This window comes from Hirsutella rhossiliensis, assembly GCF_020360975.1.
Source record: "Hirsutella rhossiliensis strain HR02 chromosome Unknown scaffold00016, whole genome shotgun sequence".
In the NCBI taxonomy this organism is placed as follows: domain Eukaryota; kingdom Fungi; phylum Ascomycota; class Sordariomycetes; order Hypocreales; family Ophiocordycipitaceae; genus Hirsutella; species Hirsutella rhossiliensis.
This window is the reverse complement of record NW_025408682.1, coordinates 482,850-510,680: the sequence shown is the minus strand read 5'-3', so window position 1 is coordinate 510,680 and position 27,831 is coordinate 482,850. Positions and strand designations below refer to the sequence as shown.

Here is a 27,831-nt window from a genome sequence, read left to right as displayed (position 1 = left end):
ATGGCGCAGCCCGAGGCCGGCGACCGAGATGGCGCGGAGAATGCGCCGCGCTCTCCCAATGCCGATGCCGATGCCGATGCCGGGCCCGTGCCGGACCGGGCTCAAGTCCAAGTTCAGCCGAATGCGCCGGTGCCGATGCAGGTTCAGGAGCAGGAGCAGGAGCATGCGCGGCCGAGGAGACGGACGAGGCGAGCGTGCGACAAGTGCAGCACATCGAGGACGCGATGCGACGGCGAATCGTGAGTTGGCCCTTTGGCTGTGTCCCTTTGGCTGTGTCCCTTTGGCTGTGTCGTCTTTGGTGCACGTATGCTGGCTCGCTGACACGACTCGCGGAATGCGGCAGCCCTTGTCGCCGCTGCCAAGGTGAGCCTCTCCCATCCGCCTCCCTCTCGCGCAGTCGCCTGTTCCATCCTCATGACCAGCCAGAGGGCCTGGAACTTGAGCTACGAGCTGCTGTCCCGACCAAACCCCTCGCAACAAGCTGACTCGTCGGTCAATGTCTCTCTCCCACCGAAGAATACGGATACACCTGTCGGTACACTCGTGAGGTGAAGAAAAGGGGCCGCCTGCCTGCCTCTGCGTACGTGCGAATCCAGCCCTCCCTCGGCTCGCCATGGAGCAGATCGGGCTCACGCGGCAGCGTCAGCCGTGATAGCGACCAGGCCAGCCACTCCTCGCCGCCTGCGACGCCGCCCGCGTCCGCCATCAGCGCACCCGCGTCCGCCCCGAGAAGCGCCCCCAAGCCCTCGCACGAGCCGACCCTTGGGCAACCGGAGCCGATGGATCAGGACCCCCACCCTCCTCGAGAGCCCCCGCGGCGCGATAGCGACATCAACATCCCGCAGGCGACGATGCCTCGCTCCATGCACGCCATGTCGATCCCGTCGCTGACCCAAGCTGGCATCCAACGGTCGCCGCGCCCGCCCCTTTCCGCCGACGGCCCCGCATTCCGACTGCATGCCGCCCCCTCTTCGGTCAGCGCCCTGGAGGGTCACATGGCCGAGTCCGAGATGCTCATCTCTGACGAGAGCGCCGGCTACCCTTCGCCGGCCACCGGATCGCAGTCGGCCGAGTTTGCCCGGACCCGCCGGCGGCGGACTTCCTTTCGCTCGCTTGCCAGCACCGACAGGCCGGGGGCGTCCGTCAGCACGGCCACGACGGCCCCCGATGGGTTCCTCCCGGACGTCATGCCGCGCGCGCCGACCGAAGAGTGCTGCTACAGGTTCCTCGATCCGGTGCTCCCCTTTATCCGCCGCATCATACCCGCCTCGGTGGCGTGCGAGCTCCTCGACATATTCCTCACGGATCCGGGCAGTTCGCTCTTCCGGGGCGCCTCGCCGTACATTCTCACCAGGATCTTTCGCAAAAAGTCCATTACGCATCCGACGAACCCGAGACACACGACGCCTGCTCTCCTGGCCACCATTCTCTGGTGCGTTGCGCAGACGGCCGACGTCATGCTGCTCCATGTCCCGGGCACTCGCGCCAGGGTGGTCAACGACCTGTACGATCTCGCCACCTCGCTTGTCTCGGAGCGAGACCCGGACAGGTGGAGGCGCATTCATGGTAGGCATTCTACCGAGCCCAGTCCTCGACTGCTTCGTCGAAGCTCACAATCAAGCTCAGGAGGTTTACGAGCCGAAAACGAGACCCCCCACCCCAGTCTGCCCAACCCGGCTTCGGTCCCGATGACCACGGCGGCTAACGAGCCCGCGGGGGTGATTGACGACGTGCTGACCTTTATCCTGCTGTCCATTGCCGTGTCCGGGGGCGACTTCAAGTCCGACTGCTACAAGTGGTGGTCCAAGGCGGTCCGGCTGGCCTTCTCGCTCCGGCTCAACCGCGAGGACGAGCGGTGCTCGGCTCCAGTCTCGCCGTGCGCAAATCCCCTCTGCCCATGCCACAGAGACAATGGAGACACGTCGTTGGCCAACCTGGAGCGTCGCGAGGAGCGCAGGAGAGTGTTTTGGCTCCTGTACAGCCTCGATCGACATCTCGGTTTGTCCTTTAACACCGTGCTCTCCATGCCAGATTCGTATTGCGAGGTGTATGGTGAGTCGTTGCGGCCCCTACAATGAACGGGGGACCGCCTCGGTGAAACATGAGCTTACCGAGTCTGTAGCCCCATTGCCGGAAGCCGTGTGGGAGAACCTCGACGTGATTCTGGCGAGGGACCTGCCCATGAGAACGGTAGGGCCACCGACACTGGCCAGCGGTACGGGCTTCTTCGAGTACTTTCTGCCCATGATGGCGATTCTCGGCGACATCATCGAGGTGCACCACCGCCGTCGCCACCCTCGGCTCGGCGCACAGCAAGACGGCCATTCCGTGGCCGTCGTTCAGGAACTCCTGGCAAGCTACGAATTGAGCCTGGCCTCCTTGACGGCCGACGCCCCCTTGAACAGTCCTCTTTCGTCGCTCGGCACTCCCGTCCATGCCAATAGGGACCTCGTGACCGGGCTGTCCACGCCGGCGCTGTACCAGGAGGGGATGCGAATGGCACACGATGCCACCGACCGGACCAAGGTGCGTCTCGTCAAGGCGTACAGCACGCACATTCTGCACGTTCTCCACGTGTTGCTGCATGGCAAGTGGGACGCGATATCTATGCTGGACGACGGCGACGACTGGATCACGTCGAAGCGGTTTACCGAGTGTGCCGCCCATGCCATCTCGGCATCGCAGTCGGTGTCGACCATCCTGGCCCTCGACCCGGAGCTCACATTCATGTCGTACCTGTTCGGCATCTACCTCTTGCAGGGCAGTTTCATCCTCCTGCTCTTCGCGGACCGCATGCCCCAGCTGGGCCCCAACGAGTCGGTCGAACAGGCGTGCGAGAACATCATCCGGGCCCACGAGGTGTGCGTCGTCACCCTGAGCACGGAGTTTCAGGTAAGAAGATGAGGGGCGTCGGCATCGGGTGCAAGAGGCTGACGCGAGGAACAGAAAAACTTCCGCAAGGTTGTGCGATCCACCCTGTATAGCGTCCGTGGATCGGGGACGACCAACTGGGAGGAGCACCGAGCCAGACGCAGAGCGCTGTCGCTATATCGGTGGACAAAGGGCGCCAGGGGACTGGCCTTGTGACGAAGCCGAAGGTACGACGGTGTGTAAATTCTTCGACTTGTTCCTGCTTCCTGGAGCCTGTATTGTTAGCGACATGAAGCCCTGATGAAAGTGCCGAAAGTCGGCGGTTCGTGATTGCTTCCGCTCGGTCGTGATGAATGTATCAGGTGCTCCGTGTAAGGTACAGTGCCCATTTGCATAGAAACGCACTGTCTTTGCGGGAGCACTGTCTGCGGGCGGGAAAAAGTTGATGCGCCATCCGCGCGTCTTGGTCTCCCACCGCCCGATGGCACCTACGAAGTGACGGGTGTGGCACAGCGTCAGCATCTCCAAAACGCGAGGCCTGGCGATCCGTCACCACTATCGCTTGCCTCCCACCCCCTCACAAACCTCTGCCGCCTGCGGCCGTTGACGCCCAGGAGGCTCTGCATCTCCGCCATGGTTCTCCAAGATCTCGGCCGCCGCATCAATGCGGCCGTCACCAACCTGACGAGGGACCAGAACCTCGACGAAAAGGTGAGGAACTGCTCGGCCGCCTGATCCTGGCCCTGTCGCCGCGTGCCGCAGACTGACCGAGCCTCCTCACGCGCAAACAGGCCTTCGACTCGATGCTCAAGGAAATCTGCGCCGCCCTCCTCGAAGCCGACGTCAACGTGCGACTGGTCGGACAGCTGCGCAAGTCCATCAAGGGCGCCGTCAACTTCAAAGAGCTCCCCCCGGCTGTCAACAAGAAGCGGCTCATCCAAAAGACGGTTTTCGACGAACTCGTCCAGCTGGTCGATCCGCACACCGAGCCGTTCAAGCCCAAAAAGGGCAGGTCCAACGTCATCATGTTCGTCGGCCTGCAGGGCGCCGGCAAGACGACGACGTGCACCAAGCTGGCACGCCATTACCAGACCAGGGGCTTGCGCTCGTGCCTCGTCTGCGCCGACACGTTTCGAGCCGGAGCCTTTGATCAGCTGAAGCAGAACGCGACCAAGGCCAAGATTCCGTATTATGGCTCCCTCACCGAGACGGACCCCGCCGCCGTGGCCCGGGCCGGTGTCGAGCAGTTCAAAAAGGACAAGTTTGACATCATCATTGTCGACACGTCGGGTCGGCATCGCCAGGAGTCGGCTTTGTTCCAAGAAATGGTGGACATTCAGCGGGCAATTCGGCCCGACGAGACCATCATGGTGCTCGATGCATCCATTGGTCAACAGGCCGAGTCGCAGGCCAAGGCCTTCAAGGAGGCGGCCGATTTTGGAGCCATCATCATCACCAAGACGGACGGCCACGCGCACGGAGGCGGCGCCATCTCGGCCGTCGCCGCGACGCGCACGCCCATCGTCTTCATCGGCACCGGCGAGCACATGCTGGACCTCGAGCGCTTCGCCCCGCAGCCGTTTGTGCAGAAGCTGCTGGGCATGGGCGATATGGCGGGCCTGGTGGAGCACGTGCAGAGCCTCAACCTGAACCAAAAGGACACCATCAAGCACATCCAAGAGGGCATCTTTACGGTCCGGGATCTGCGCGACCAGCTGTCCAACATCATGAAGATGGGCCCCCTGTCCAAGATGGCGGGCATGATTCCCGGCATGAGCAGCATGATGCAGGGCATGGACGACGAGGAGGGCGGGGCCAAGCTCAAGCGCATGATTTACATCTGCGACTCGATGACGGACAAGGAGCTGGACTCGGACGGCAAGCTGCTGATTGAGCAGCCGAGCAGGATGACGAGGATAGCACGGGGCTCGGGCACGTCGGTGCGCGAGGTCGAGGACCTGCTGACGCAGCAACGGATGATGGCGGGCATGGCCAAGAAGATGGGCGGCAACATGAAGAACATGCAGAGGGCGCAGCAGGCCATGGGCGGCGGCAACAAGGCGCAGCAAATGGCGGCGATGCAAAAGCGACTGCAGAGCATGGGCGGAGGCGCCGGCGGCGCTGGCGGGGTCCCGGGCGGAATGCCGGACATGGGCTCGCTGATGAGGATGCTGGGCGGCGGCGGCGGCGGCGGCGGCGGAGGGATGCCTGGCGGAATGGACCTGCAGGGCATGATGCGGCAGATGGGCATGGGCGGAGGGATGCCAGGGATGCCAGGGATGCCAGGGGCGCCCGGGGGGCGGGGCCGCGGCCGACGGTGAGACGGGGCAAGGTGAGGAGGGCGGAAATGCAAGACGACGGGTGTGAGTCTGACACGGTCCAGGTCCAGCGAGCCGTCTGCACGCGAGGGGACCGTACCTGCAGCGACGGCCCATTGGAGGCGGACGAGGCCGGGGTGCATTGGGATCGGCGTTTTGGACTCTAAAGACGTTTATGGCCGGGATGAGGACATGTGGACGCAGTAGGCCTCATGCAGAGGGGGAGAGGTGTGACGACGGCCGTCACTTGAGCAAGGCGGACAGGACAAGTGAACAATGGCAGCGCGGCAGCGTCACTTGTCGAGTGTCCACGAACAGCCGTCAGAAACTACAGTGCTCAAAGGCCGCCACTCGAGTAGAGGGGCGAGCCTCGGCTTTCTCATTCTCATTTCCTGCCCTCTCCTTTTCCGATTGTTGGGACCAGAAGTGTTTTGGAGCCACGCAGAGAGGCCGGTGAAGGAAGGCGTTGAGAGGAAGACAACAGAAGGAGGAGGAAGAGGAGGAAGAGGAAGAGGAAGAGGAAGAAGAAGAAGAAGAAGAAGAGTGAAGCGAGAAGAAGTAAGAGAGAACTGACGTGACAGTGACAGCGGAGCAATGTTTCCGGCGACTGGCCCGAGGCGGCAGCTCGGCCATCTGCCAAGGCATTATTCGGGACGGCATGACGTTGCCATGCAGCAAGTTGCCAGGGTTGAGGACTCGGCCAACAGCAAAACAGCGTGAGAGGAGAAGAGACACGGCGCCGAGGCGGGTCGGTGCGACGATGAGACCAGCAGGTTATTCGGGGGCTTCATGTCGAGTGACGGGGTCCCCGCTCGAGTCCTTGCTCTTCTCCCCACTCACTCGAGAGAACGCGAGAGAACGCGAGAGAGTGACGGGAGAGGGCCGAGGCGCGTCCACGGTTGTGCAACGTCTGGTGACGTCAGTCAGGCCGGCACAGGCTCGAAAACCAAGGCCGGGGGGCCGCCGTTGCTGGCCGCTTGCTGCTCCGTGCCCTGGTGATGATGCACAGATGCCGGCAGAACGAGGCCTAGGAACATTCATCTATAAGTTGAGGCTCGGCCGCCCTCCCCCCCCCCCTTTCGCTTCCTCAACCATCGTCTGCCCTTTGCCAGAGCCCACGGCTTTCTGCGCCAACACACCCCCTACGCAGAGATTCAGACACCACGCTGCGAGTCCCCGACGCCCGGCCAGCAACGCGTCCAGCATCATGGGCCTCCTCAGCCGCGGGAGCCGGGCTCCGAAAAACGGCGCCGTTGACCCGGCCGTCTCCGGCGGCGAGCGCGCGCATCCCACGCGGGACCAGCCTGCCTCGATGACGACGCGGCCGAGCTTTGGGCAGTGGCTTAAGCATACCTGGCTCGATCTGCTGACCATGGCGGCCATGGGAGCCGTCGGCCTCGGTGTGAGTGCTCCCCATCGGGACTCTGGAACGAGGCCCCTGGCTGACGTGTCCCCCTCCAGGTCTACAATGCGCATCCCGCCCCGTCGCGGTCCTTTGCCGTGACCTTTTCCGACGGCGAGGTTGTGTATCCCGAGTTTGCGTACCCGCTGCGCAAGGAAATCATCCCCATCTGGCTGGCCGCCTTCCTGGCCAGCGTGGTGCCCATCGCCATCATCCTCGCCATGCAGGTCCGCGTCCGCTCCTTCTGGGACGTCAACAACGCCGTCATCGGCCTGCTCTACTCGCTCATCGCCGCCGCCGTCTTCCAGGTCTTCATCAAGTGGCTCATCGGCGGCCTGCGCCCGCACTTTCTCGACGTCTGCAAGCCCGACCTCGAGCGCGTCGCCGCCGCCGCGACGGCGTCGGCGTCGGGATACAACTACAAGGGCTACCGGCAGATCTACTTCACCAGCGAGGTGTGCACGGGCGACCGCAACCAGATCAACGACAGCCTCGAGTCGATGCCGAGCGGCCACACGACGGCCGCCTTTGCCGGCTTCGTCTACCTCTACCTCTACCTCAACGCCAAGCTCAAGGTTTTCTCCAACTACCACCCGGCCATGTGGAAGCTGATTGCGCTGTACGCGCCGCTGCTGGGCGCCGTGCTCATCGGAGGCGCCCTGACCATCGACGAGTTCCACAACTGGTACGACATTGTCGCCGGCGCCGTCATCGGCGCCGTCATGGCCTTTTCCAGCTACCGCATGACGTACGCCGCCGTCTGGGACTTTCGCTTCAACCACGTGCCCCTGAGCCGCGGAGCCCCCTTTGCCTACCATCTCGGCGGTGGCGCGCAGCAGCCCCTCGACGCCGTCTTCACCAGAAAGGCCGGCTGGGGCTCCGGCGGCGGGGGCGGCCTCCTTGGCCGTCGCGGGGAGAAGGCGACGACGGGCGGCCCCGGCGGCGGGCACTTCGATGGCCACGACCATGGTCATGGCCACGGGCAGCACGCCGCGGGCCCGACGATTCCCCGGCGCGCTGTGGGCGGAGGGCAGCACGCCGACGACATGGTTTAGGCCCCGGAGGCTGCGAGCCTATCCGACGAGCTTGTTCGACGTCTGACCACCTACCGATACAAGGTTTTGTACTTAATGGGCCTGACGAGAAAAAGAGAAAAGAACCCTTGCGGCTCCGAGTCTGTTGCTCCATTGCAGTGAATGGTTTCCCACCACGCGCCTCCTTCTGCCTACCACAGTCTTGTAAGCCCCGCGCCACCACTTTGCGCGGCAGAGTTTGCCTCGCGAAGCCATCGTCGGCTCCAATGCCTGCGCAGACAGTCAGCCACATCCCATTTTTTAAACCACGGTGAAACTTTTCCTCAGAGTTTTCATCTTGTTTTCCTTCGTAGCAGTCTTTTCAAAGGCAATCATGGGGTCTGTTTAAACTTGGCTGGTGGAGTCATGGGAGTGCTGCGGCGAGGGTATAAAGCCAGTCGTCTGCTCCCAGACTGACGGGCTGGAGAAGAGGGAAAAGAGACTCACCATTCATACCAAAAGGCTTGTAGAGCAGCATCTCCCGGTACTCTCAGAAATCTCAAACCACAAACCTCCCCCCTCGTCGACCAAAGATGGTTCTGAACACCACCGCCAAGGCGCTCCTGATGGCGTGCACCCTCTCGGCGCTGTCGGCCGGCATGCCGCAGCTCGTCTACCCCGGCACGGAGACGGCGACGCCCACCCGGCGGACGCCCGGGCTCGAGGCCAGCGGCGACGGCAACGTGCTGCACGGGCGCGACCCGGGGCTGCCGCCGCCGGTCCTGACCAAGCGGACGAGCACGCGGACCAGCACGCAGACGGAGACGGAGGCCAGGGTGGCCGTGTGGCCCCGCGGCGAATACAAGGCGGTGCAGACGCCGAGCATCCTGCACGACCCGAAGCTCAAGCAGCAGAGCGCGTCCCCCGTCCCCGGCGCGACGCCCACGCCCATCTTCGTCCTCAACCCGGTGCTCAAGGGCCCGCACGTGGCGGCCGTCAACGGCACCATCCTCCCCATTTCGCTGTTCGCGCCCAAGCGCCCGGGCGTGGCCAAGACCAACGGCACCCGGTGCATACCGGTGGTAGCCACCGGCTGCGCCAACCCCGGGGGGTGGCCGGGGGCGAACTGGGCCTGGCTGGTCTCCAAGCTCCGGGGCTACCAGAAGAAGGGCCCGTGGGGCCAGGGATACCAGAAGAAGGTGCAGGGCGGGGAGAAGAAGACGGAGGGCGGGGTGAAGAAGACGGAGGGCGGGGTGAAGAAGACGGAGGGCAAGGAGAAGAAGACGGAGGGCAAGGAGTGATGGGCGGCTGGGTCTTGATGCTTGACGCGCAGTGTTGCTCTGCGCTGTTGCTGTGTGGTCTTGTCTTTGGTGGTGCGAAACGAAAACGTGAAGGACGGGAAAGGGGGGGGAGATAATACACACACGCTCACTCAGTATAGACGGAGAGGGGGGCCGAGACTGGGGTGGATTACATTACGCTCTTTAGCAAGCAACCACACGTTCCTTACAACTGGGTCCCTCACAAGTGCGATCCGTGACAGTCCGGAGCCGGGGCGCCGCCGGCGCAGCAGCATCCACGTCCCGTCAGCAGGCCCCGGGTCCGGAGGAGGGTCCGGAGGAGCGGCAGGACTACCGCGCACATGCGTCCCATTCCACCCGTGACGGCGGCCGCAACGACACCGTGTGCCCTCCCAACCCTGCCCACGGCTTGCCCATGGTATTGCCATTACATACAAAGGGGATACGCAGCCCGGCGAAACCCATTGCCTGTCTTGGCTCGCCCCAGCCCCAGCCCCAGCCGCAACCCCCGAGACACCGAGGCCGACCGAGCCAAGTCCGGGCTCTGCTCCATGGCCCTGCTTTTACTGCCCCCCCTCCGCTTTATTAGTTTGCTTTTTAGCTTTGGTGTTATTATCGCGTAGCAGGGCGTGCCGGACCGTTAAAGCACGGGGGGATGGATCATGACTAGCGGTGGTTCGTCTGTGGAGGTGGTAGGACCTTGAATTTTAAAAAGACTGGTTGGTTCGACGTAGCCTGTTTGCCGTCGCCATCATCACTGACTCCTCCCCCGAGATCGGATCTGAGCGTCGAGGCAGACGGCGAGCGAGAGGCCATAGAAGAAAGGAGCTCGACTCGGGACACGCCCGGTCTCAGACCAAAAAAGCCAAGTAGCCACCCATAAAAGACTCCTCACCGCCCTCATCCGCCCTCTCTCCTCGTCCCTCTCTCCTCGTCCCCTCTCTCCTCGTCCCTCTCTCCTCACCCACCAAGACCAGAGGAGCAACCACCATGGCCGACGACCACATCCTCACGCTGACGTGCCCCGACAAGCCGGGCATCGTGCACGCCGTCACGGCCGTCTTCGCCTCGCACGGGCACAACATCCTCGACCTGCGCCAGTTCAGCGACCCCGCGTCGAGGCGCTTCTTCATGCGCGTGCATTTTGGGCCCGCCGGGGCCTCCGGGACCGCCGACGCCGACGCCGACGCAGGCTCCGGCTCCGGCCCCGGCCCCGGCCCCGGCGCCACCGACCACCTCGCCGCGCCCTTTGCGGCGCTCGCGGCCGACTACGACATGAGCTACGACATCCGGCCGACGGCGCGGCGCACGCGGGTGCTCATCATGGTGTCCAAGATCGGCCACTGCCTCAACGACATCCTCTTCCGCACCAAGGCCGGCCAGCTGCGCATCGAGGTGCCCGTCATCGTCTCCAACCACGGCGACTACCGCGCGCTGGCCGAGAGCTACGGCATCGAGTTCCACCACCTGCCCGTGACGGCCGACACCAAGCCGCAGCAGGAGGCGCAGGTGCTGGAGCTGATCCGGCGCCACGGCGTCGAGCTCGTCGTCCTGGCCCGCTACATGCAGGTGCTCTCGCCGACGCTGTGCGCCGCCATGTCCGGGCGCATCATCAACATCCACCACAGCTTCCTGCCGTCCTTCAAGGGCGCGCGCCCCTACCACCAGGCCTACGAGCGCGGCGTCAAGATCACCGGCGCCACCGCCCACTTCGTCACGGCCGATCTCGACGAGGGCCCCATCATCGAGCAGCGCGTCGCCCGCGTCGACCACGGCATGGGGCCTCGCGAGCTGGCCGAGCACGGGTCCAACGTCGAGAGCCAGGTGCTCGCCGCTGCGGTCCGCTGGTACGCCGACCGCCGCGTCTTTCTCAACGGCGCCAAGACGGTCGTCTTTGACTGAGCCGGCCGCCGAGCCCACTTGTCGCTCGTCACGATCCCCCTCTCGCACCGACTTTTCTGTCCTCTGTTCCATCCTCTTTCTCGACTCCTTCTCTTTTGCTGGGAGCGTCTCCAGGTACGGCTTGGAGCGCCGACTCGGGTCATGTCCATCGAGAAGGCGCCCCAAATAGACCGTGTCGCCGCCTCCTTAACTACCGTGACCTCTTCACATCTTCTTCTTCTTCTTCTCCCCTTGCCGGTGAATCAAGAAAGCATATGCAGCGTCCATGTGCTATACAGTACATCCGGCGGTGGCACTGGCACTGAATCCAACCGCTTGCTGTTGGATCCCATGGGCAGTAGTCACGGGAAGAGTCGCGTGTAGGGCCAACAAGTGGTAGATAGCCGCAGGAAAGGGCCCAAGGAACGATCGATCTTTACAAAATGCAGCTAGCACTAACCAACTAGGTACCTACTGAGTTACATAACTTCCTGTGTGTCTTACATGGTGACTGTCGCATTTGGTGCCTCTACAGTACAGTAGAAGCATCCCTGATGCCCTCGTCTGCTTCACAACTACCGTAGTAATAAGTATCGCGATATTGGATCAACGAGATCTCTGCCTCGCTTCGTCACCAACCCGCCCCTAACACGGCTGGACTACGGGCGAGTCCCCCAGCTATTATAGCACCCCAAGTCTGAACACACTCACCACTCGCCCTCCCATACTCAGTGCCACCCCCTATTAGACCACCACCCTCACCGTCCTGCCCGCCTCCCCCCTCTCAACCTGCCGGACCCTCCCCTCGACCCTCGCCCAGACATCCTCAGCAACCTCCTCCACGCTCGCGCCCGCATCCACAACCACCAAGTCCTCCTCTTCCTGCTTCCACGCCAGCGCCGACCCGCCGTCACCCCCCCCGCCCGGCGCCGTCGCCGCCTCCCCCAGCAGCAGGCCGTGCCGCTCGTGGCGCGCGCCCCGGCTCAACGCCCAGAACAGCTCCTTGACGCGCCGCTGCGTCTCGGCCCGCTCGTACACCTCGCCGCCCCAGCCGCCGCGCGCCCGCGCCTGCTCCTCGTCCAGGTCCAGGAACAGCACCATGTCGGGCCGCGGCAGCCCCCGCTCCGGCGCCCGCGCCCACGCCGCGCCCAGCGTCGGGTTCTGCTTGGCCGCCGAGTAGACGATGCCCGAGTGGTAGAAGCGGTCGCAAACGATGGTGGTGCCGGCGGCCAGCAGCGTGTGAATCTGGTTTCTGGCTCAAGGTTGGCTCAAGGCCGCGAGGAGGATGACAAGAGGGGGAGAGGGGGAGAGAGAGGGAGAGGGAGAGAGAGAGAGAGAAAGAGAGAGCGCGAGGGAGAGAGAGAAAGAGAGAGCGCGAGGGAGAGAGAGAAAGAGAGAGCGCGAGGGAGAGAGAGAAAGAGAGAGCGCGCGCGAGAGAGAGAGAGCGCGCGCGAGAGAGAGAGAGCGCGCGCGAGAGAGAGAGAGCGAGACAAAGTATAGACTTACGCCGCCTCCCATCGGTTGGCGCTAAAGAGCAGGTGAATGACGTGGTCCTCCATCTCGACATCGCTCTTGAGATAGCCATCAATCATGACCCCGATGGGCGTCGTCCTATCTGTTGTGTGGCCGGCTCAGTCCTCGGCCTTCTCTGCTTGAAGAGACGACATGCACTCACCCGGAAACCGCATGAGCTTGACCGGCCTCCCCTCCTCGACGAACCGCTGCTCCAGCAGCTTGGCCTGCGTCGTCTTGCCGCTGCGGTCCAGCCCCTCGAGCACGATGAAGGCGCCTCGCTTGGTTCCGGATGCCGCCGCCGCTGCTGCTGCTGCCGCCGGCGCCCCCTCGGCCGCCGACTTTGGCGACGACGAGCTCGCGATTGCCGCCGTCGCCAAGTCGTTGATGGACGCCATGGATTGCTGGGGTTGGAGATGAGCCTGCGTAATGGCGGCTGAATGGGGGTTATGGATGAGCGAGCATTACCGTTTGAACACAAGGAAAACTCTATTCGTACAGAGGCCCTGGTTTTTCAGCAAGCACCCCGCATGTCCACGCCGCGCCACCAAACTGTATTGCGGTGACACGACCGTCCCTTTAAGCCTCACGGAATATAACAGGGCTCTGTTTTCCTTGTACAGTAAATAGCCCTATTCGGCAACCTTCGTACAGTACACGCTTGCCACTCACTCATCGGCCATGTCCAGTCTGAGCCTCGAGCTTTACCTCAACGCCCTCCAGTCCAAACCTCGACCGAGTGCTAATTGACGGTCATGACAATCCCGGGACTCAACGAAAATAAAGACTCAATTAGGCCTTAATACTATGCCTTACTCATAACGCGCCTGCACGGCCGCGCAAAAACGAAATGCGTCGAAGCCGCCTGGTAAAAGGCACGACTGGTCCAAACCCTACCCAAACACCACGGGACACCGCATATCCTGCGGCTCCCCCAGAACAATTAAGAGAGACCCAGAACGCCGTCATCAAATGTTTCGCCCCAAGCCAGTTGCCTTGTCCATTCCCTTCATGTCACACAGGTATTCATGTCGCACAGGTAATCATACCGCGTCCAGTTTCATAAGCCTTACTCCTGGTCAAGAGTCTGCATTATTTTTCTCCTTTGCCCTTGCCGGTCCGTCATGACTCGGCGGCGGGCGCTTCCGTCTCGTCCTTGGCGCTGCCGCTCTCCCAGAGCTCAAAGCTCTCGCCCGTGCCCTCAATGGGCTGCAGAACAGCCGCCTTGGACGACCCGTCCGACGGCGACGACATGAGCAGCTCGACGTTGCCGACGGCGTCCGTCTCGGTCTCGGAGTCGCCGGCCAGAGGCGCACGCTCCGGTGCGTGGGCGCCGCGTCGAAGCTCTTGCGGCTCGTCATCATCGTCGCCCGGCACAATGATGACGGACGACTCGTCGCAGCCCTCGGCGTAGAAGTCGGCCGTGTTCATCTCGCCTAGGGCCATGCGCTGCTTGTCCACCAGCATGTCGTCGGCGGACAGCCGGGCTGCCCTGCGGGCCGACGTCTGGGACACGTCGTCCGAGGGCGGAATGTTCTCCTTGTCGCGGCCCTCGTCCCGATCGCGCCTGGCCTTTTGCTCGCTTTCCTCGTCGGACGAGATGTCGAGGACACAAGTGCTGTGCTGAAGGAGATTGGTCATTTCCTGCTCGGGGCTGTCCTCGTGGATGTCAAAGAACCAGCTGGCCTTCATCTCGGGCTCGCCCAGGGGCTGGAGGGTCGAGGTGGCAGTGGCCTTGACGCTGGTGCTGTTGGCCACGGATGGACGGGCACCATAGGGGGCAATGGTGGCCCTGAGGGCAGCGTCGAGGGAAAACGGAGCAGCGGCGTCGAGGTTGAACGAGGGAGGTTCAACGCGGGCGTAGAGGCCCGAGGTGCGGCGGCGGCTGGAGAGGATGCCGGAGCGCTTGCCGCGCGTGGGAGAGCGACCAGCAGGGGCAGACATGGGCGACGATTTGACGATGCCCGAGTGGAGCTTGGCGACGGGCGACTTTGGCTGCAGGACGCGGCGCGGCGTCGAGGCGGGCTTGGAGGGGCTGTTGACGAGACGGCCATCGTGGCGAGGTGTCGAGGCGGGCCTGGTGAAGAGAAAGGCCGAGGGCTTCTTGAGAATGTCCTGGGAAGGGGAGCTGGAGTTGGATCCCTTGGAGCGTTTGAAGGCGAAGGGATCGACGTTTTCAAAGTCGTCGGCGTCGAGCAGCTCAGCCTTGCGCTTTCCATGGGAGCCAGAGAGAGTCAAGGCTATGGATATGTCAGCGTCTTTACTCGCAGGCACTTTTCGCAGAGAGAAGCGGGTGCAAACGAGATGATTCGACTCGGCTACCGAGACGGCGCCCGTCTCACAGGACGGGTGAAACGGACGCTTGACCGTGAGGCGACGGAGCACGAGAGGCGGACGGGGAGACGAAGCGTGATTCAACGTACCATTTTGTCTGTTCTTGAGGCTCGTCAGGCTCTGGAGACGGGCTCCGTCGAGGGGGGCGAATGGCTGGCGGGTCATGGCAGCCATGGCTGAGGAAGAAGCGCGGGATGAGCTGATGGATGAGGCGCGGGGAGTGTTGGTCGAGCGCAGAGCACCGGGGCCAAACAAGGGAGGTGGCAGTGTGTTTGTTGTTGATGATGATGGTGGTGCTGGTGGAGTCGGGTGGCGGCTGCTCGTGGGCGAGTCCGAGTTGTTGGTGTTGTTGTTATTGTTGATTGATCCTGGTTCTGCTCTTTGGCGTCCCACGGTCACCTTTTGTTGTTTACGGCGGCCGGCGAAAAGCGATGATCAGGGCGTGGTTGCGCCCTGGATAGCGATTGATGGATGCACAGGGCTAGTGTGTGGTCGAGGAGAGGAGACGAGGAGAGGAGACGAGGAGAGGAAATGAGGAGTCGTCGGGAGCGGGCAATAATAAGAGGGCAGGGCGAAAGTGGCGGTCGGATAGAGAGAGGCGCAATTATTGGCAGCGGGAGGGGGAGGGCAGTGATGGATGGAGAGTGTGTGAGAGAGAGAGGAGGGGAAGGGAAGAGGAGAGAGGGATTGGCTGGAGGGAGGGGGATGGGGGTTAAGCGCCGAGTCGCGCAGCGGTGCAGCAGAAAGCAAGGCAGCCGACGAATTAATCTGTGGTGGAGGTGGTGGTGATGGTGGTGGTGTGCATACAGGCACGCAGCAATGTACAGGACAGTACAGGGCAGGGCAGGGCAGTGTACAGGCTGCCGAGGAGGAGTGGTGATGATGATGTGGTGGTGGTGGTGGTGGTGGTGGTGATGGTTGATGCGACGACAACGACGACGACCTTGGATGCTGGGCTTGAACCAGGCGCGACGCGTCTCCACTCTCTCGCGCGATCCGATGAAGGAGTGGGGGATCCCGGTTGGTGGATACGATCTAGCGACACGACGCGCTGGCCGGGGGCTGACGATCAGGGCTGAAGAGACGGACGGATGGCTTAAAGGGAGCTCGAAAAGACGGTGGTGGTGTGCAGTGGGTTTGGATCAAAGAAAAAAAAAAGTGGCAAGCGGAAAAAGGGAGAGAGAGTGCAGAAAGGGGGTAGAATAGAAGCGAGACAATAGAGAGTGAGCGTCGATGGACGGGCAACGAAAACAGAGAGAGAGAGTGTGTGTGAGCGAGAAGTCGAAAAGAGTGCACAGCGAAGGTCAGAACAACGACACGAGGGAATGAAAGGGAGAGAGAGAGAAAGGGAAACAGGCACCGGCCGCCGGACAGAGCGCACTCACGCAGGCAATATAACAGCATCAAGTCGAGGTCGGATGGGAAAAAGCAACCGGCGATTCCATGCAAGGCGACACCGACACGGGCCCTCTTTGTTTCTTCTCACCACGATGAAGCTCCGCCCTGCCTAAGGTTTGACTCCAGGTGCCTTGCCTGCCTGCCTGCTTGCCTGCTTGCCTGTCTCCTCTGCCGGCGGTGCACGTACCTGCCATGTACACAATGCCCTTTCTTCCTCTAGTATTACAGTACCACCTACAATGGGTGCTTAGTACTACTTAACTTGCGGTCTTGGTAAGGTAGTAACTTAGTATCCCTACAGTAGCATAATCGACATACGGAGAACGGATATTTAGGATATAGTTAGGTGGGCAGTTGATGCGAAAGATATTTTTTTAACAAAAAACGCACTTTCGCGTCCTTGAAACCCTCCACACCAAGCAAGCACCCTTCAGGTGCAAGGAACAGGGACGGACGCGCTCGCTCGCCTCTCTCCCATCGTCTCTCCCATCGTCTCTCCCATCGTCTCTCGCGCGCGCCACTTGCGGATCCCCCCAACCACGCACAGCAGCCACTACTGCACGTGCTGCAGGCGGTTGCACGGGCGATTACAGGCGGGTCCTTGGCAGCGCAGTGGTATGTATACTTGCGAGGTACATACCATCTCCTCTCCTCTCCTCGCTTCTCTTTGCTCGTCTCCTTCATATTAATTACTCCTCTCTCTGCCCGTCTTCTTTACTCCCTCTTCGTCACTCTTGATCCTCGTATTCAACTCCAACCCCGTTACAATACCTACATCCCTCCACCGGCGTCGGACAACCATCAGCCCGCCAGGCATGCAGGCGCCTCGCCGTGGCATTGTGTGAGCCCCGGCCGGCTCCTCACAGGCCATGTTCCCTCCTCCTCTTCCTCCTGCTCCTCCTCCTCTCCTGCATAGATAAGTTAAGTGCTTGCAGCGCTGACTCGTGCAGCTGCATGGTTGGGCCCTCTTTTCCCCTCCTTCAGCCCGTTTTTCTCTCTCTCTCTCTCTCTCTCTCTCTCTCTTTATTACGTACCTCAAGGCTTGGCCAACGATGGACGAGCAGAGGGGAACATGTTACAGCACTGAACTCTTCCCTTCATGTTATGGCGGCAATTTGCTTCAATAAGTCCATTCACGCCTCCCATATTGTATACACAGTAATACAGTACCTATCATGTCTGACAGCTCGTCACCTCTCCCACACCCACCTCACACCCACCTCACACCCACCATGCCAGCTTCCCCATACCAATCTCCCTCCCTGCCTCGACACATTCCTTTTTGCCAGAGCCTCATCTCGTCCCAAGTATCCAGGGACCTGCCATCTCTATGGGAGACTGGGCGGCGACTGAGTCAAAGAGACATCAACATCACCTCACTCGTTGGTCACAGAGTCCCCCGTCCTGCCTCCCCCCCCACATCACGGCCAACATAATCAGCCCCCCCCCCGTCCATCGCATCTCATTCGAACCCCGCAGTCTCAAAAGAAAGCAACGGAAAGCTACGACCGGGCCCCCCAGGTTGACGGCGGGAGCGACCAGAAGAAGAAGCAACGGTAATTATCGTACCTCTCCAGAGAACCAACTCTCACCGACTTTGACCTCCGAGATGCGCCGGCCAGAAAGCGGCGGCCCACGACGCGGTACGCCCTACCTACATATACGACATGAACCGGCCCTCGTCCAGCGGCCACCCGCGTCCTCCTCTCGAGTCTTCTGCGCCCCTGATTCGCCCCTGCCCCGCGACTCGTCGCCCGGACCCGTAACCCGCACCGACCCGGACGGACCCGGCCCTCCGTCATCTCTTCATCATATTCGTCCCCCCGTCCTCCGTCTTCTCCCATGATGTGTAGTAAAAATAGAAGCGACCTTTGTAGTCCCAAGAAGCCGCTTCTTCACTCTCACCCCCCTGCTCATCGACCTGCCCGGCCTCGACAACGCCCCCCCTGATGCAGAGCTGCCCGATGCCCAGAATGCACCGCGTCCAAAGGACGAGACGCGGACGTTCAAACCGGTCAATCCTCCAGGTGCATGTGGCGCCCAGCCCTCGTCCTCCGCTTCCATCCCGAGACGCAGCCATGGCCTTGCCACCCTCGTCCTCGCCAATTGACTGGCTCTGCTGTCAGCCCACCACGGCCGGCGCCTAGCTATCCTCCCGCCCATTCACTCTTGGCCACCCTCCAGGTCAGAACCGACAGAAGGCCGCCCTGGCATTCCTCGTCAGCTCCAATGTCTCATCTCACATGTCCCTTGAGCCTACCCGGCCACCCTCCGGCCCCCGTCGCCGGCCGCCCTGTGGCTTGACCGTCTTCGGCGGCTCCCCCCACGCCGCTCGCCCATCAGGACCACTCGCCGCCCAGCCGTGACGCTTCTCCGCGACCCGAGGCCCCATCTCCAGCTCATCCCGAGCCAATCTTGTCCCGCAAGCCCGCGTAGAGTGAGGCATCCTCATGCCTTACAGACGGATGATGCCAGGGCCGCATTGCGCTTCTCGCGCCCGCGAGTGCCAAGTAATTAGAACCATGTCTCTGCCGCTCTCGCGCCATCATTGATGTCTTGCCGCACTCCCGACACGTCACTGGCCCGCCAGCCCAAAGGCCAACCATTGCAAACACGAGGCGCAAAAAAGTCTTTGCATTTGACGGTGCTAAAGCTGCTTGCGGCAGTTGCCGGATACTGCTATTCAGAGTCTACTCAGGGTCATTCGTCGTTGAGAGCACAAAGCTCTCGCTCGTCCATGGCCGGCAGCTTGGCCAGATGTCTTCCCATATGCCATGTCCACTTCACTGGCCCCCCGACGCCTGCGGCTTCCTCAAGGGCAGTTTCGTCTTCACCTCCTTGTCCGATCGCAGGCCATGCTTTGTGTCCGGGCTGGCCAAATCCTCCTTGACATCGTGGTCGAGCCCATGGCCGGCACTGCCGCTGCTGGCAGCAGCCGTGGTGGCGTCGTCCTCGAGGACGTGCGGGTCTTCGCGTCCAGGCGTGCTGACTGCCGGGTCCGTCTCGAGAGGGTGTTCCCGTCCAGCTTCCTTGGTCGCGAACGCCGCGTCATTCTTGAGTGCATGAGAATGGCTCGCGGTGTCCGCCTTGACGGCCTGATCGTCAGTCAGTTTGTGCTGGGAGGCGGGCGGTTGTTGCGCCGCCGCGGGGTCGCTGTCCAGGTGGTGCACAGCCAGTCCAGATGTGCCGGTGGGGGCGAGCGCATCACGCTCCAGCACGTGCTTGCCTGGCTTGGGCTCTTTCTGGGTTAGAGGAAGCGGCCTGAGGTCGTGGGCCATGTCTGGGAGGCTGAGGGCGACGAGCTGGTCGTGCGTGAGCGAGTGTCGCCCAACAAGTGCCGCGGCGATGGGCACGGGCTTCTGCGGGCTGGCTTCATCCACCCTGCTCTGCAGGCTGGCAGCGCTTGCTTTGTTGTCCTTGTGGTCGGCAGGGACCAGGTACTAGTTCTGATCTAGACACTGGACGAGAGGGACAACTCGGCCCGTCTGCGAGGCGGGTGGCTCGGCCTTGTCCTTGGTGCCTGGAGCGGCGACTTTGCGGCCCTTGAGACCCTGGTCTTGCCGACCCGAGAGCGGCGAGGACCGGTATCCCGAACCGCCCCAAGACATGGGTGCCTGCGGCTGGTACTGGCTCCGGACCGAGGAGCCGGGGTCGTGCAATTCCTTGAGGCGGGAGTGCTGCTTCTCTCGCAAGAGAATCTCTTGCTCGTCGCGCACCAGGGTCAGGCACGGACAGCAGCAACCGTCGTACCAGTCAGAGACATCGCCACCATCAATGGCGTAGAAGGAGCGGACTGTCGTTTGGAGGCGGGCAAGAAAACAGCCGTAGACTGTATGTGCTTGTCAGCGCGGGTGCTGGCGGGCAGAGCGGAAAAGGGGGCGTACAGGGCAGGCAAATGGCAAACTGGGTACACTCGGGATTGCAGAAGCCCTGGTCGGGGATTCTCTCCGCGTCCTGACCCGAGAGGGCGGAGCGGAGGCGAGAAGAGGTGCGGGAGTAGGCGCCGCAAGGCCAGCACGTGGCCTCGAGGCAAGACTTGTTGAAGGTGTCGCGGGCGCCGTTGGCAGCCTGCCACTGCCACTGCCTCTTGCGCTCCTCGGCAGTCTGCTTCTCCATCCTGGCGGCAGGAGTGGGGGTGTAAAGGGGCGTGGTGCGGCGGTGATACCAAGCAGGAGGGTTCCGCAGATGGCTGAACCGAGGGTCCTGTGTCCAGTGAGGGTGAACCTGGTGAGCCATACTCGACCGGACGGACTGACCCAGGGTCAGACAAGGGCCCCCTCAATCAGTGGCAAGCAGGCGGCGGAGAAGGCCGATGGTTTCGCTGTCGCAGGCAAGCAACAGTTGGGTGCGTCGTGAGCAACAAGGAACAGCGTGGCGGGAATGAGCGTGGGCCGTAGACGAGGCCAGCGGCGAGTAAAAGGATGCAGAAGCAGAAGATGTTTGGCCTAGAAGATGCAGAGAGAGACAAGACGAGAGAGCGAGAGCCAGCGCGGCGAGAGAGACGTGGGACGGGTTGCGAGCAAGAAGAAGGCCTGGGCGAACGGAGGAGGAGAAGAGAGGGAAGACGGACGTTGAGAAGCAGACAGAGATGGCTGGATGGCGGCCGAGGTCGAGGGGGAAGGAAGGCTTGGGAGACTCCGCTGAGGAGGCGGCTCTTTCCAGCTTGGACGGGGCCTTTGGGAGTGCATTCTGGCCATGGAAGGAGATGCAGCCTCGAGGCCTTTCTTGGCTCCCGGGACTGGGCCGAGCCTGTGGGCAAAGGAGGAAGCCATCAGGCCGGAGAGAGGATGATTGGTGCCGGGGCTCCTTGCCTCGACGGGGCAGCTCGCTGGAGCGACACGGCGCCCAAAGGCGGAAGCCTCCCGCATACGGTGCCGAGTCGCGATGCCCGACTTGCGGCTGCTTTGACCTCGGGCGGGCGACATTGTCGTTGGAGGTCGTTGGAGTTGCTCGTCGGTGCAGACCGACCATTCGGCTGGCTGCCTGCTGCTACTGACCCCCTACTGGCCCCCCCACTGACCCCCGCTTATGGGCTGGCCGAGAGCAACAACGGCTTGCTGCTGTGCAGAGCCTTGCATGGCAGGTTGGAAGGCTTCAGCCGCTGCATTGCGCACGTGTATGCGCCAGCATGCACGTCTAGACCTAAAGAGACAGGCAACTAGCCGCTGTGCAGTCAAGGCTCAAAACGCGAGCTCCCGTCTCGGCTGTGGTAGGCCAAGCGATGCCGTTCTCCAGGAAGACAGACTCGAGTGAAAAGCCGGGCCCGAGTCGAGCAGCAGTGACGAGCTGCAGTGGCGAGCAGCATTGACGGCAGCGCAGCCATCCGCCGCCACGGTTGTGTGGAATTTCGCCCATCCACACAGGTTTGCATGGTGGTGATGGAGTCAATTCTAGTGACTGTCGGACGGGCCGAGTGTCAAATGGACGAGGGGCGTGACGCAATGACAAGGATAGGTAGGTACGTACTGTACGGAGTACAAAACCTGGGGTCTTTTTGTTTGGATGCGACTGAATCAAAACGTACATGTATGTACAGTACATGCAGTACATGCTTGAAGGGGCATGATGAGCCTGTTTCCTGGCCCCGTACGGAGTACAGACAAGCACAGTGCGGTACAGACATGGATGCCTCCGCCTCGACGGAATGCTCCGCTGCACAAGGTGCCCTGAACGAGTCTGAGTCTGCATGCAGTGAGTGTCCGCATGTCCGCCTCGGGTCTGTCCGTCTAAAGACTCTGTACAAAGCAGCGTCTTTGTCTACAGTACGGGTACAGCTGCGATGGGCGCAAGTGGCAAGCTAGGGCACAAGGCTGGTGGACCATGACGTTTCCATCGTCACCCGTGTCAATGCACGCGGCCCTGCTGTTTATGCTGTTTATGCTGTTTATGCTGTTTATGCTGCCGGCATTTTGTGCGCAGCGCAGGGTTTGAGCATGGAATGGATGGGGATGGATGGACATGGGGCATCCACGCACAAACAATCTCCGGCACGCCCAAAAGGGGCTCCGTCTCGGCAGAGTACTCAAGGCAGAGTACGGAGTACTGTAAGGTAGGTAGGTACTGTACCTACCTAAGGCACTGCAGGTACGGAGCAGAGTAAAGGTAATAAACCCCCCGGCCTGGGCGCCATGCGCCTCGAATGTTTGTTCTAGACCCCTGCCCTGTTTTGGCCCTGGGCTTGGCACCAGGAACCCATGGCCTGATGCGGTGCTAGCCTGTTAGGCCATCTTAGTGGCCGCGTCGGCACGCCCGCTGCCTCGCTAACGGATCCCACCACGCCGCTTTTTGTGTGTGTTTTAGCGCTCCAGCTGTCCGTCCCTGGCCCAAGCGTCTGAGCTGTGGCTTGTACTGTACATGGGTACCTGATGGACTATTGGCCGCAGTGACCGGCAGCCAGCGGCCAGCAGCCACTCTCGTCCATTGGCAAAAATGGATCTCACAATTCCCCTCTTGTCGCATTGTCACAGCTTGCCTTCTTCCCTCGCCCCCTGCTCTCTCCTCCACTGAATCTCCTCCAACTTCCCGTACCGCGCCTCTCTCTCCCTTTTGTCCCCTCTCCCCTGTCTCCCTTTCGCATCCAGCTCGTCGGCAAAGTCCATCTGAAGATTCTTCATCTTTAGCCTTGGGCCTCCCCTTCCTTCACTCCGTTTCGCCAAGCCTCACCAACATCAAGAGCTTCCTTTTGGCCTCTTCAACCCTCGCATCATCCATCGTCGTCGTTTCTGCACACTCGAATCGGCCCCAGGGAGCGAGCAATGCCGATTCGCTGATTCCTCCTACAAGCGCCGCAGTCGGGGCTATCCAAAGGGGTCCAACGCCAAGCTCCCTAACTCTGACCTCCTTTGATCCGCGCGCCCACGGCCGACTCTCAACCACGACTCTACACACGGTTCCGGAAGCCCGTCTGGTTGGGAAAAGTCGCCGCTGGTCCGCTGCCCTTGAACTGGTAGCAGCATCGCCCCCCGAGGTCAGTCAGTCAGAGCCTACGTAACTCACATGTTTCAACTGGCTTGCGTGTGCAGGAGCCAACACTGCCTGTCTTGGCACTGAAACCCACCTGTTGCTTTGCATTCCTCCCCATTTCGCCTCCTCGGCCTTGAATGCCAGCCACCTTGCCCGCTGACACCTCGTCCTGACTGTAGGGAGTTCCCCATCTCATCGTTGCTTGACATACAACCATCAGGTCGCTCGCCTCTCTCGCAGACCGTCGAAAGCTCGACATTGCCGACGACCAGCAACAACTTCGCGCCGCCGCAGCCATGGCGTCGCCCACCACCAAAGACCAGCCGCCTCTGACGGCCGGCATTCACATCGACACGACGATTGCGACAATGGAAAAGGCGACGCTCGCGACCACGCTCGGGTCGTGCCCCAGCCCCTTTGACAGGTCGCCATGCCCCAGCGGGCACACGTCGCCTCGATCCGAGCGGAGCGCCAACCCCTTTGACACGGATGTCGAGGCCATGATGACCAACGGCTCGACGGACAAGTGCCCGCGCTCCAGCATCGTCTTGACTAGGAGGAACGACTGCCAGGTCTGGCCGGGCAAGGACCACTGGAAGCAGCGGGCCAAGGCGGCCAAGAGGCAACGCAGCTGTGCCTGCCTGGCGCGCCTCGACCGCCGCACGCGAATCGCCGTCAAGATACTCATTGTCGTGCTCGTCGTGGGAGTGGCCGTCGGCGTCGGCTTTGGCGTCAGCAAGCCTCTCGGGGCTCCCATCTGGGGCAAGAACAACTCATGAGCGCCCCCGACCACACACGACCGTCTCTACCTTGTGGGTGCTCTGTTTTGGGCGTCTGGAACTGCGCATGCGCACAGGCCGGCCGCCTGTGCCTCGGCGACAGGCAGATGGATCGTTGTATATACACCTCTGGGGCTCGACGCTGGCCAGTCGGTGGACCAGACGGGGCAGCCGAGGATTCGCAAAGACAGCACAGCCTGGCGTTTACGGAGTTTTGATTGCGAGGGGGACCTTGAACAGTTTGAGAGACAGACACAGCCGGCGCATTCGCTCTGGGGCCAGGGTCAAGAGCTGGAGAGCACGGACAGGCCTCGAGAAGGCGTCCATCTACGGTGGGAGAGCTAATACTTGTATCGGGACAGGCATATAGTTACATAGCGGGCACCGATGGACAATGGATGCTACACCGTTTGTGGTTTTGACCTGCACGGCTTATCGCCGTCGAGATGGCTGTCGTGCCGCCGGTGAGCCTGGGCTGTCGGCCAGCATCTGATTGGGCCGAGGGCGTGCGGTTCCTGCGTAAGCGCGGCCCATGGATTATGTTGAGAGGGTGTTTTTTTCCTTTTCTTTGTTCATAAACTCTCGTGGGCGTGGCAAGGGCCGGCGGGGAGGCTGAGCGCGCCACACGACGCGCGCCGCCTGTTTCTTGCATGGCGCGGCCAACGGATGCAATCTAGCTATTGGACGGGGAAAACAGACGCATTGTCTATGGACTCGGTGGCGAAACGGCACATTTGTCATATACCGTGTCGCATATATCCATCGATTGACCATTGATTGACCTGCCCGGCAGTCCTTGGGCGATACGAATACGCCTTGGGGAGAAAGGGGGAAAGGCTTGTGCAGGCGTGGCAGGGAGAGAGAAACATGTTGAAGTGCTGCCTGGTGGTGGGTAGTACCTACAGACCTGCTGTACGGATACATACTACGGGCGTTATCAGGTGCTTGATGTACTGTACTTTGTAGTCACTAGTACGTACTCCGTAGTACCACCTAAGGGATAGGCGGGTCGGGATGAAGTGCACTTTGCGACTTGCCTTGTGCGACAGAACGGTTATCTGCTCCACCCGTCGTGCCTTGTGTGGGACTGTGCATGCTCGCTCGCGTCTGCACTGTATGCACGTGTCTCGGTGGGATCGGATTTGTGCATGCACATGTGCCGTGTGTCCTTGCCATGATGCCCCGAGGGGACGTGTGTACGTACTGTACGTATATGCGATTATGGATCGGCGTCGGCGACGGACGGGTCAATGCGAATGCGGCGTCTATTAATGGCATGTCCGTCCCCGGACAGCAGCTCCACGGCGTCGCCCTCTCTCACCGGGCACTGAAGCCAAGAACTCAATCTCACTCTCAACTCTCACTCCCTCATCCTCCGCCCTCCCCAATCCACAGAGCACCGTGACCGACTGCTTCGTTTCCTTTCGTCTCGTTTGCTTTCTTTTCCCCGGCCGCGCCCCTCGGCCCTCCGGGTCTCGGCATGCCCACCACTGCCTCTCTCCCCTGAGCGCGGCGGGAGGGGCGCCAGCCTAGGGCGCGCGCAACAAGGGAGGCAGGGTTGTGCATTGACGTATGCAATGTGTGCCAGTACCCATGCCTGCCTGGCCTGGCTAACAAGGTGCCGAGGCACGCATGTCTCTGTGTACATGCCTGGTCTGTGGCCGTGACGGGGTTGTGTCAGATGGAGGACATGGTGCGGAGTACGACAAGACAGACTCGGAGCGTCGACGGAGAGGAGGGGCCGGTTCCGGTTCCGCCGTCGTGGCTCTTTTGCGTCACCCATCACCGTGAACAAGCGAGACGGAAACAGCGTCCTACGCCGAGCCTGGTTGAGCATCTCCCACGTCTGCAATCTCGGCTCCCCACGTCACTCGTGGCCTCCGTCACCCAGCACCCAACCGTGACAACAGTCTTCTTCTTCCGTGCTTTTGCTACAGACACGAGCGTGGCCAGGTGCGCGGCCAACGCCAAGTCTCGCCGACACCGCTGATTCTTCCCCGTTGCGAGGCTGTCCGTAGACCACGCCTCCCGCGTCTCCCGCGTCCTCGCGCAACCGTTGCCCTCCAATCATCTTCACCACCTCTCATCACAAGGCTTTCTCTTGACAGGCAGAGCTTCCCTCCGGACCACCGCCCTGATCCAAACAACGGGCGCTGCTCCCCGCCCCGTGCCAGGCAGCTCCATCTTCCGTCCCGCAAGCCACAATCGGTTGCCGCCAAGGGCTCCCGACGTCATCATCCCAGTCGTCCCGCTGCTGGCAGCCGTCCAGTCTCCCGCCGTATTCCTCTATTAGCATAACATGCCCAGGTGCCGGTAACCGCGACCAACTTGAAGGAGGGGCAAGTTGGGCCATGCGCGGTGTGGTAAGTAACAAAGGAAAACCCAAATGTGCGTCATCGGTAGGGTTACAAAGAGCTTCAACATGGCATCGTGCACGTGATAGATGCTAAACCAGAACCCTCGCCGGCCACGCCCCGGCGCCGTCATGTCTGCCGGCGAGATGCCGACGCCCTAGTCAGATCCGGCCCGTTTTCTGGAGCTCGCAGTCGAGTGATTGTGCAGCGCCCTCTCTCCAGTCTCCAGCCATATGCCCGAGGGTCGGCCAGATGGCGAGCAGTCACCGTAGCCAGCCTTCGAAAATAGAAGACCGGCGACTTGGTCAGACGTTTTGGTACAGCAGCAGCGGCTCGCCGACGTTTTCGATCTCGGGTATCGTGCACTTGAGATCAAACGCTTTCGATAGGACAATCTTGAAGATCTGCACTGGTCTTGTTAGTGCCTGAATACAACGCGGTGACGTCCACTCGACTTGAGACGACCTTTTGCACATTGATGCTATGGCTAGTGCTCGAGAAGATCAGAGACGCCCTCATGGCCTTGGCGAACCGTCTCGCCTAGGTTTGTCAGCATAGCTCTTTTCTGCCCACGTCATTGGCTGGCCTACCTGGTTTGAAATCTCCTCCTGGTCCTGGATGGGAAAGTTGACAAAGTGGTCGTACTTTGTGCCGACGAGGATGGGAATGGCCGTCTTGTTGAAGCCTCGGCCCTGGCGGTACCACTCCTTGATGCTGTTGAGGGTGCTCTTCCGCGTCAAGTCAAACATGAAGAGGATGGCGACGGCGTCGTTGCAGACCAGGGGCAGCATGTTGACAAACTCGCGCTGGCCGCCCAGGTCCCAGATGGAAAAGGTAATTTCCGTGTTGCGGATGGATATCGTCTTTTCCATAAAGTTGACGCCCAGCGTCTGGATGTAGTCCTCGTCCCAGCTGCCCTCGACGTACTTGACCATGAGAGAAGTCTTGCCGATCTGGGCATCGCCCACCATGCCGACCTTTATGACGACGTGGTTGCGGCCGTTGGGGGGTTCGCTCGAGGCCTGGCCGCCTTGGTCGCTGCCGTGGGCCTGGTGAAAGGGGTTTGAGCTCGAGGGGTTCGACATTTGGCTGCCGGGCCTCGAGATGGAGTGGGCGCCAGAGACGGGCGGCGTGTGGCGGCTGGCGTGGTCGTCATCATAGCGGGGGCTGTTTGGCGCGGCCGGGTCGAGGGGCTGAGGCTGGCCGTGGTGATAGCCGTTGCTGCTCGAGGCCACATGCGGGGAGCCCTCGATGCCGCCGAGGGTATCGTCGAGGCTGTCGTGCAACGAATGTGGCGGCGGGAGGGCTTGTTTGTCGGGCGGTTGCTGCTGCTGATCCATCTCCATGTTTTCGACACCGTCGTCGAGTTGGTCGGGTGTTGCCGCTGGCTCGGTGGGTGGATCCATGGCGGAGGAGCACGACAAACGTGCCTGGCCTGGATCAATAGAGGGGAGGGGAAAGGCGAGGGCCAGATAAGGCTTCAGCTGGCGGACGGATGCATCGAGAAGAGCAGCGTCGTTGATACCTTGAGCAGCGGGCAGCGGCGGAAGAGTGCACGCTGATCAAAAGCCCCACCGAGGCCGAGGGACGATGGAAGAGGGGAGACGCGCGCCGGGCTGATGGCGAGTCCAAGTCGGAGGGCGGCGAGAAGCCAAGATGAAAGCAATGCTGGCTGGATGGGGATATGGGACGAGGCGAGGTCGAG

At 61.7% G+C, this 27,831-nt stretch overlaps 10 protein-coding genes across 10 annotated transcripts; 6 read left to right on the top strand and 4 right to left on the bottom strand.

Moving 5' to 3' along the window:
• Positions 1 to 3,087, top strand: HRG_10532 (fungal specific transcription factor domain-containing protein; the record flags this gene model as incomplete). Its single annotated transcript, XM_044869003.1, has 8 exons — positions 1 to 239; positions 344 to 363; positions 517 to 580; positions 623 to 1,072; positions 1,121 to 1,566; positions 1,627 to 2,052; positions 2,123 to 2,892; positions 2,947 to 3,087. The coding sequence occupies 8 exons, from the start codon at positions 1 to 3 to the stop codon at positions 3,085 to 3,087; spliced, it is 2,556 nt and encodes an 851-aa protein (XP_044715745.1).
• Positions 3,088 to 3,504: 417 nt separating this feature from the next.
• On the top strand, positions 3,505 to 5,192 carry HRG_10531 (SRP54-type protein, GTPase domain-containing protein; the record flags this gene model as incomplete). The annotated part of the gene is made up of 2 exons (XM_044869002.1): positions 3,505 to 3,582; positions 3,663 to 5,192. 2 exons carry the CDS (start codon positions 3,505 to 3,507, stop codon positions 5,190 to 5,192), a joined length of 1,608 nt encoding a protein of 535 aa, XP_044715744.1.
• A 1,204-nt stretch (positions 5,193 to 6,396) lies between these two features.
• On the top strand, positions 6,397 to 7,646 carry HRG_10530 (PAP2 superfamily domain-containing protein; the record flags this gene model as incomplete). The annotated part of the gene is made up of 2 exons (XM_044869001.1): positions 6,397 to 6,591; positions 6,651 to 7,646. 2 exons carry the CDS (start codon positions 6,397 to 6,399, stop codon positions 7,644 to 7,646), a joined length of 1,191 nt encoding a protein of 396 aa, XP_044715743.1.
• Positions 7,647 to 8,197: 551 nt separating this feature from the next.
• Positions 8,198 to 8,905, top strand: HRG_10529 (uncharacterized protein; the record flags this gene model as incomplete). The annotated part of the gene is made up of 1 exon (XM_044869000.1): positions 8,198 to 8,905. One exon carries the CDS (start codon positions 8,198 to 8,200, stop codon positions 8,903 to 8,905), a length of 708 nt encoding a protein of 235 aa, XP_044715742.1.
• A 990-nt stretch (positions 8,906 to 9,895) lies between these two features.
• Positions 9,896 to 10,184, top strand: HRG_10528 (ACT domain-containing protein; the record flags this gene model as incomplete). The annotated part of the gene is made up of 2 exons (XM_044868999.1): positions 9,896 to 10,042; positions 10,098 to 10,184. 2 exons carry the CDS (start codon positions 9,896 to 9,898, stop codon positions 10,182 to 10,184), a joined length of 234 nt encoding a protein of 77 aa, XP_044715741.1.
• A 1,346-nt stretch (positions 10,185 to 11,530) lies between these two features.
• On the bottom strand, positions 11,531 to 12,696 carry HRG_10527 (thymidylate kinase domain-containing protein; the record flags this gene model as incomplete). The annotated part of the gene is made up of 3 exons (XM_044868998.1): positions 11,531 to 12,038; positions 12,293 to 12,401; positions 12,462 to 12,696. 3 exons carry the CDS (start codon positions 12,694 to 12,696, stop codon positions 11,531 to 11,533), a joined length of 852 nt encoding a protein of 283 aa, XP_044715740.1.
• Positions 12,697 to 13,420: 724 nt separating this feature from the next.
• HRG_10526 (thymidylate kinase) lies at positions 13,421 to 14,806 on the bottom strand (the record flags this gene model as incomplete). Its single annotated transcript, XM_044868997.1, has 3 exons — positions 13,421 to 14,333; positions 14,376 to 14,538; positions 14,722 to 14,806. The coding sequence occupies 3 exons, from the start codon at positions 14,804 to 14,806 to the stop codon at positions 13,421 to 13,423; spliced, it is 1,161 nt and encodes a 386-aa protein (XP_044715739.1).
• A 4,007-nt stretch (positions 14,807 to 18,813) lies between these two features.
• On the bottom strand, positions 18,814 to 20,146 carry HRG_10525 (PLAC8 family domain-containing protein; the record flags this gene model as incomplete). Its single annotated transcript, XM_044868996.1, has 3 exons — positions 18,814 to 19,436; positions 19,488 to 19,859; positions 19,915 to 20,146. 3 exons carry the CDS (start codon positions 20,144 to 20,146, stop codon positions 18,814 to 18,816), a joined length of 1,227 nt encoding a protein of 408 aa, XP_044715738.1.
• A 3,143-nt stretch (positions 20,147 to 23,289) lies between these two features.
• HRG_10524 (uncharacterized protein) lies at positions 23,290 to 23,772 on the top strand (the record flags this gene model as incomplete). The annotated part of the gene is made up of 1 exon (XM_044868995.1): positions 23,290 to 23,772. The coding sequence occupies one exon, from the start codon at positions 23,290 to 23,292 to the stop codon at positions 23,770 to 23,772; it is 483 nt and encodes a 160-aa protein (XP_044715737.1).
• Positions 23,773 to 26,431: 2,659 nt separating this feature from the next.
• HRG_10523 (ras family domain-containing protein) lies at positions 26,432 to 27,532 on the bottom strand (the record flags this gene model as incomplete). The annotated part of the gene is made up of 3 exons (XM_044868994.1): positions 26,432 to 26,530; positions 26,592 to 26,666; positions 26,717 to 27,532. The coding sequence occupies 3 exons, from the start codon at positions 27,530 to 27,532 to the stop codon at positions 26,432 to 26,434; spliced, it is 990 nt and encodes a 329-aa protein (XP_044715736.1).
• Between the last annotated feature and the right edge of the window lie 299 nt (positions 27,533 to 27,831).